The 8356-nt window shown below is 36.7% G+C and overlaps 1 protein-coding gene and 1 long non-coding RNA gene across 2 annotated transcripts; both read right to left on the bottom strand.

The window, feature by feature from the left end:
• Window positions 1–2227: 2227 nt before the first annotated feature.
• LOC131044603 (uncharacterized) lies at window positions 2228–3932 on the bottom strand. The gene is made up of 3 exons (XR_009358930.1): window positions 3865–3932; window positions 3702–3776; window positions 2228–2436 (listed from the first exon to the last, which is right to left on the bottom strand). It is a non-coding gene; the product is annotated as an uncharacterized LOC131044603 (long non-coding RNA).
• Window positions 3933–7146: 3214 nt separating this feature from the next.
• On the bottom strand, window positions 7147–8082 carry LOC131858337 (ATP-dependent DNA helicase PIF1-like). Its single transcript, XM_059211549.1, has one exon. It carries the CDS (start codon window positions 8080–8082, stop codon window positions 7147–7149), a length of 936 nt encoding a protein of 311 aa, XP_059067532.1.
• Window positions 8083–8356: the final 274 nt, after the last annotated feature.

Here is an 8356-nt window from a genome sequence, read left to right on the forward strand (position 1 = left end):
TCATATTCAAGCAAACAGAAACACAAGAAGCAACCCCATTTGGTTCTGTTGTACCTGGTTTCTCTTCTTTCCAGATTTGCCTATCTTTTAAGTGCCCTACGACACTTCTCATTGAATTGAGTCTTACATTCAGTTGCTTATCAAAAATTTGTACTTACCATCCAAGATCAATAGTTCCACCTCTCTCAGTAGCATTTTCCTTCATTTTTTCTAATTGTTCAAGATCAATGTTATCCTCCTCAATCTTAGTATAAATCTTATTTGATGCCTCGGGGTGTACAACATGAAGTAATCCTTCAGAACCATGTTCTACAGAAGAAACAAGTGCGCTATTTTTCTGGGCTTTCATAACAGGAGATGGACTGGGCTCTAATACAGTTTTATTCATCCCTCTTAACACTTGTAGATTGTCTGCAACATTACCATTGTGTTCAGTAAATAATTCATCAGAATTGTCTTCACTTGTTATGCCCAATTCTTGTTTGCCTGGAGCCATGTTCAAGCTACCCAACTTGCCAGTACTTCTGTTACATGGATTACCCTTTATTCTCTTGTACTTTTCCCTTATGAATGGTCTTTTTGAGACATCAGCACATCTTTCTCTGGAAAAATCCTTCCTTTCCTCCATAGCATCAGTACTTGGATAATTTACAGCTGTTTTGCAAGCAGGCATCCCCCATGTACCAGATTCTGAGAGAACTTGACTTTCAAGAGAAGTCACTTGGTCGGGTGGTAGAGAGTTCACTGGAGGAACATGTACACATGCCAATCTAGTTGTTTGCCTCTTTCTTGACCACAACTCCCTGTCCACTCCCATCTTTAAACTTTGACTTGATAATTACACTGTCTGTTATAACTTCGCGTGCAGCCTAGAGATAAGTTGGTATACTTACTGAGAAAATAACCTAGTTAAAACCCCAGAAGGAGTGCTCCACGTCACAATGTTCAAAAGGAAGATTCCATTTCTAGAACTTACAGTTGGTAAAATATTCTTGTATAAGAAATGTGCATTCCTATTTTCAAATACACATGAAAAGTGATGTGGGTATCAATAAACTTTGAGAGAAAAGCCTTTAAACATGCACCCAAAAGTTGTTTAACCAGGTTGGAGAATATGATTGATTGATCCAAACAAAAATTGAAGGCAAACAAAAATATTGGCAACATAATCTTTACCCAGCTGTTGTATTATCTTGCAAAGTACATGTTGAAAAGCTCAGCTTGCTCCAAAATTAAGGGTTATCTCAAGTCAATTGCCAATGTCTAAGTAAATGCCTTGCATACAAATCAAACCAAGTATAATGTAGTAAATGCAGCAGAAAGGTCAACACATGAGAAGCATAAATGTGCAAATAGTACAACATATGTAACGTGTACGATTATTATTTATACATAGTAAAAACATGACAGTGCATTCATATCAATTAAGCTCATGTCAATTCCTAATAGAATCTAAAATGTCAACCTGCTCAGAGTAAATTCCCATGAAGTTGTATATATGTCATGCCCAGTCACAAAAGTACAGATGGTAACATGATGATAACATTATATTCATATTTTTTTCATAGCATAAGCCACATTATATTCACATTATATTAACACAGTAGCAGAGTTTGTGATAGTCAGACAATATCATAGTTTGTAGGGCCATTGCCACCCAAAAAAGTAATAAGATTTACAAGCTTTAAAGGCCGAAGTTTTTTTCAAGTTTGCAATATTCATTAGCATGGACAGTGTTAAAACCCAATTACATCAAAATTCCTATTGCTTGACAATATCAATAATGGTGTTGTTCACAGCTAATGTGAAAGTTCCATAGACGTGGAGCTTGCGCAACATAAAGACCATTGGCGAGATGTCCTGTTGGTATTGTTTGTATGTTATATCTATGATATCTGGGTAAGTTTGTTGAAGTATGTCTCCTTGCAAGGAGCAGTCGATGTTGCCTTCTTGTGTATTCAATGTGCAAAGTATGTTATGGTGGCAAGAGGTTTGTGTGTCAGCGTTGCAATACGTGCAATGGACAAAGTCCATGTCAATTGTAGCATCAAATGGTAGGGAGTGGTGGCACGTTGAGCAAGATATTTCATAGGGTGGAAAGTAGGCATTCTTTGCTTTGAGGACACCGACAACTTGCAATTGTAGTGTGTATAGTAAGCAAAGAATTATAAATACTATGTAGTAGATAGCTTAGGGCGGAGTTGTAAAGGTACGTGTGATCACCTGGATATTACTTTTGGCAAGTGTCTCCAAATGTGCTTTTGTGCACTGGTCATTAAGCTCTTCAATGAAAGTAGATTGCGATGGGCGGAATGACCGGGTTCCTTGGGAACCATTACGTACGATATTTTTGAACAGTATAAAAGGCATATCTACTGTTGAGAAGAGTTGTTGCAAAGTTGTGCACAATTCTATGTACATGGTGGAGATGAGAACCTGCAAAATAAAAATGTTAGTGGGAAGGGCAGAAGAGGGCATGACAGGAGGAACAAAAAAAGAAGGTGCAATTCAAAGTGTTCAAGATGTATAGTGGCCATATCTTCCTGCAGATCACCATCCTTTATATGTACTTCAAGGTGTTTTTTGGTCAAATGGTAACTAGTTCCAATTGCTCCAAATGAACCAACAGAATAGTGGCAGTCAACTTCACTTAGTTGTGAGATTGTAAAATCGGGTGCTAGTTTGTGTTCGGTACAAACACATGGGATAGTTTCAAAGGTGCTTTTTGCAGTGAGAGCAATGCAACAATCTGCATCACCTCTTTCATACTATGATTTATTTTTAATTATAAAGTTGGAAATGCGGATGCCTGATCCAATGGTCAAGCATGGAAAAAAGGTGTCCACAAATGTGTTGCTAATATTCATTGTGACTGTCATCTAGCCTTTAGAATCTATCAGGTCCACATGCAATATCTCAGTTTTGTTTTGTGCGTTGGTGTACTTGGCAGGTCCATATACAGCAAAAATGTCACCTTCAAACATACAACCAACTCGTTGTGTACACAGGTCCAGTATTGTGCTAGGTTTTGGTGGTGTTGAAGAAAGGCTACATAAGGAAGGGTCAATAGGGAATTAATGAAAGAGAATTAGGAAAGAAAATACAAAGAAAGGAAGAGATTTAGCTCCAGCACCTTTTGATAAATCAAGTATATAAAATCTGATTTTAATTCCAAAAACAACTCCTACAGAATCTTCCACAATTAGCACAACATATTTTACACCAGTTTTTGCTCATGTACCTATCTAAAATGGCCTCGTAACTTCAATTCCATCACTAATTGTCAATCCTCCAATGTCTGTAACTGATGTAAAATAAAACAATTTTACTAACACAATGTCCTTTATGAATCTAGAGAAGTTTTTTTGGGGGTGGAAATAGACAGTAAGAGACATTTGCATCTTCTATCTGTACTATATGTGGAGAAAATTCTAGAAATTTGGATTGAAAATGAAACAATAATAAAGACTAGAGTAAAAAGAATTGCATTGAATAATCAATTTTATGCAAATTTAGGATATCTTTTTCTTAATAAAAGAAAGGAAGTATAGGTAATCACACACAATTTTATTACTGCAAGAGAATGTTACAGATCGAAATGAGAATAAAGTTTGAAAGCTATCAAGCAAAGAAAGTGAAGTATAAATAAGAGTCAATTGAAAAGAAAAATTGAAATAGATGGCAGAATTTGAGAGGGATACCTGTGGCTTGAATGGCTAGTTTGTGGAGCATGTCTAGAAGATGGTGTTGTTTGTTCTCTCAGAGGTTGGAGTTGGCTACAAGACATGAGAGGAAAACATCAATAAAGGACTTCAGGAAACATTGTGTAAGTGTAAGTCTTCTTACTACATTGGGAATTTTTACCATTTGCTTATATGCAGGGCTTCAGCACCACTCTCTTGCTGATCACATTCCATGTGGCCAGTGGATCTGCAGGAAAAGTGCAAAAAGTGTTTTAGTGACTTGCGGGGTTTAACAGGGTATGAAGGAATCAAAGTCAGATAATTCAAGTCAAACTCCAATGTAAATGTGAGTTTCAGAAGGTAGACCTTTTGTTATCAGTATTGACATATGTCACCTCTTGCTTGTATGTGGCTGTGGATTGGGATTTTGTTGTTTGGTGGAATGTGCATTGGGATTGTGCTTCTTGAAAGAATCCATCTGTTGACTGTAGATAAAATAGGAAGGGAAGACAAAATATTAGTGTGTTTTCTGTACATGGCTGGTTGTGTCAAAAATGTCTCATCTCACAAAAGGGAAATGAATACTGAGTAGACTAGTGACCAAGCAGAAATGTAATCTATTGATGGACAAGAAATAGAGTGGAAGTGAAATTGAAGGAGAAAATAAGCTGAAAGATAAATAGTGTTAGTAGAAATGAGATAGATGGTTTCGATACCCTTTTTTATGTTCACTTTTGTGCGGCTGCATTTTGACAGGGGTAAAGTTTTGTTGTTCAATGTTGCTAATTTGCCTACAAGAAAGCAAAGTAAAAAGTGCAACTTAGAGAGTGAATGAAGACATTGTATAAGGATCAATGTATACAAGAGCAACTTATAGAGTGAATGAATGAAAATGTGCTATGAGGATAAATGTATCTATGGAGGAACACCATCTTTACCATTTTATTGTGTGTTGTTGTGGAGAGGTGGCATCTGGTGCACTGGCTTCCATGTTGGTGAGGCATCTACAAAATCAACAGATTGAGATCAATGCAATGGTAGCAGATTTATGGAATGTTGTTGAAAATAAGGTGATTCATTGACAAAGTGGGGAGTAAAGAGGCATATTTAGCTTCAATGTCATTAGTGTTTGACGACACTAGGAAATCAATGCAATATGGAAGAGGTGTGAAGTTCATTAACAGAGTGCACATAGGTTACTGTTTCCGTATGTGCTCGTGTGAAGGAGTGCTATTTTTCTTATTGTATTCGACCTTGGTAGAGCTCTTGCAAAGGGCAGAAAGCATACCATAGGATGGCAATCAGAGTGCAAAGTCAATTAGGTATGAATTTCTTTTTTAATTTACATGACAATAACTGATTGACATATTGTGCTATGTTGTATACATAATCGACATATAGGCCTGGACTATAACAAATAATAAATTCAAGGTGCAATGGGCACTAGAAAGAGAGAAGTAATTCAATTTGTGAAAGCAAATAATTTGGGTAGGAATGAAGGAATTGAGAGGGGTACCTTTGTTTGGTATGACTTGCTTGTGTAGCGAGGGTGTTGCAAGGGTTGTCTTTTCCTTTGAGCTAATCGACATGGCTATAACACAGCAAAGCAAACAAACATCATAAGATTTGATGCTAATTTTATTGTTAAATAGCAAAGCAAACAAATGTTGTAAATTATGATGCTAATTTATTGACACACAAGTTTACATTTATTTAGTATAGTAGGCATGTTTTACCACATCATTGTTGGTATTTGTGCAGTAGGTGCTGGCTGTTTCAAAGTCTCTTTGTTGTGCACATATTTACAAAATACAATATTCAGAACCATCCAGTTCAGGGCATGTGTAGAAAATGCAAAATTATTAATCAAGCAATTGTTGTAATATTATTTAAAGTTACCATTGTTTTCCAAGGTGCTCTTGTAAGCTATGAGCATCTGGGTGACTGCAATGGACATGTATGGAAGATCTGCAAAAGAAAAGTAGTGAGTGCTAAAGAGACAATAAAAATGCTTGTCTAGTGAAAATGTTTGTGCTAATTCTATGTAGGTAAGCAATTTTGTTGAAATTGTCTAAATACTGTACTGTTTTTTGGGCAAATGATGTTCCTTGAAGACACTGATCCAAATGACGTTGCTCGGCTGGGGTCCATGTGTTAAGTGAGCTACAAAAGAGTAGCGACATTATACTTTGTGAGGGGAACTTATGCTATGCATGTAACAATAAAGCATGTTCTGCAATAGTATTAGCACAAGGAATGCTACAGGTAGATAGTTACATGTTGGCTAAGGGGTATCTTCTATTAATGTTTGCTCATTGCATAGAATATGCCATGGCTAGACAATATTGTCTATGCGTGTGAGAATAATATCATGGTCAGTCCAATATGCTTCCAAGCTCTTGGTCCTAGCTATGTGTGCATTATTGTTTGTCCAAATGTGATCAATGTTGCTTCTTGGCAAAGTATCTTTCTGTTCATGTAACAAGTGCAAGTTTTGTAGTTGCATGTGTCTTTTAAACAGTTGTATTGTTTTTGACTGTATTGATATGTCAATGTTGAAGTCACCTGCAATATAGACAATGGCGCCACTAGGAGCAATTGCCATTGCTTCATTGATAATACTAATGATGTTGGTAACTAATGTTCTTGGTTTGGCATAAATATTACAAATGGAGAGTGTGTGTTGATTAACACTGCATGAGAGGAATAGTGCTTCAACATTGTCTAGTGTTAAAGGTGTTGTGCTAACCACATGTATGTTTTTGTTAATACAAGTCATTATGCCATGAACATGGAATGCTACAAAACAATTGTAGCCTGGAAGTGTATTGTCCGTTGTTGGTGTATACAAGTATGTTTCCTGGAAGGAAATAATGTCTGATGACATTAGGTCTATGTCATGTAGGATGTCTTCTCTATGCGTTTGGAAATGTCAAGTGTTTAATGTAGAAATGACTATTTGGGCTATACTTTTTTGATAGTGCACGTCATTTTGAAGAGTCCAATTAGCAATTGTGGTGAGTCATTCCATCTCATCTATAACTATTGGCTTTATCTTGATGTTTCATGGTGTTAGAGGGCTCAACAAGAATAATGTTTCAATAGTTTATGTGCGACTCAGAGCTGTATAAGACAAACCATGTTGGTGGACACCGAAAGGTTCAAATGCAAGACCATGCATGGTGAGTCCTTGTACTCTATGTATTGTTCAAGCACATGCCAGTTGAAGTGGAAATTATTTTTGAATAGTAGTCTTTTGTGTCGAACTGTGTCTAGGGAGTGGTTTTGCAACTTGAAGAATTGGCACCCATCCATTGTTAGCATATGTTTGGTTTGGCTATGGTAGTTTTGCATTTTGAGATCTTCCAATGCGGTGATCATTGAATTCAACCCAAATGACATCGACATTGTTGGTTTGTGTATATGATTTGAATCGTCCATCTGAGCCATTGACAAGACCATCTTATATATCATAGTTACCACCATATATCTCGATCAATATGTCTTCTTTTAATATTATTTGATTTGCGAGATTTGCACTATGTTTGTACAATTGTTCTATAGGAACAGTGTTGTTGTGTTCATCAATTGCGTTAATTATGAGTAGTTCTCCAGGAAGAGTAGATAATATATTTTGGTTGTGTGCATCGACATCTTTTCTTTTGTAAAAAAGAAACGGAAACATTGGGTCTACAGGTGGGGTGCGTAAACATTTGCTATTCAAATATGCTATGTCTTCCTTGGTTTGCGAGCCCATTCGTATTCTGTTGAGAGCAGCAACAAACAACTGATCTGTTTGCCTCATTGTAGTTTGCAAATTGAAACATTTGACAAGTTGTTGCCAAAAATCATATGGCAATAGGTCAGTGTCTATTGTTGGTGCTTGAAACACTAGACAATCGTGTATAGGTTCTGCCTGGTACAAGTCACCACAGAATATAATGTCCAAGCCACCGAAGTGTTTAGTTAGGGTTTGCATTATTTCACGAAATCTTTTGTCAATGCAATGCAACATTCTAGCTCCAATTAGAGAGATCTCATCAATGAGAACAAGACGCAATTGTTGGTATTCCTTTGTCAATACATCTAATCTTTCTGAACGTAGACTATTAGAAGTGGATTTGTTAAATGGTATGAACAATGCAGAGTGCAATGTTGTGCCTCCTATATTATAAGTTGCTTTTCCTGTGTATGCAAGTAAAAACCCCTTCACTTTGTCTGGGTGACTATCTATTGCATTATTGTATAGATGAAGAAGTCCTTGATACATTGCCTTTGTAGTGAAGGTTTTCCCTGTGCCAGCACCTCCTGTTAAGAACAAGTACAATGGCTCATCTGGGTTTTGTTGTTTCTTCATTAATATGTCTTCTACTATAGCTTGTTGTTCTTTGCTCAGCATTCTACGAGTAGCATAATATTCTGTATTGTCATTCAAGTGGGGATGTCCAACTATTTGAAATGGTCTTGACACTTTTTTGACGTAGACATTGTGTCTTAGTGTGGCTATGTTTGGTTCCAAGTTGTACTCTTCGTTGTCATCCTTATTTGTCTTTCCTACATCGTGTACATTTATTTAGTATTCGTCTTCGAGCTTTGCATCATTCATAGCATTGGCCATATCACCCCATGATTCGTTTACATTGTATGTGTACTTTGCTTCATTAATGTGTATC

This window comes from Cryptomeria japonica, chromosome 9 (genome assembly GCF_030272615.1).
Source record: "Cryptomeria japonica chromosome 9, Sugi_1.0, whole genome shotgun sequence".
Classification (NCBI taxonomy): domain Eukaryota; kingdom Viridiplantae; phylum Streptophyta; class Pinopsida; order Cupressales; family Cupressaceae; genus Cryptomeria; species Cryptomeria japonica.

Coding starts and splice junctions, on each gene's coding strand:
- LOC131858337 (XM_059211549.1), bottom strand. CDS start 8,082: ATGCTGAGCAAAGAACAACAAGCTATAGTAGAAGACATATTAATGAAG.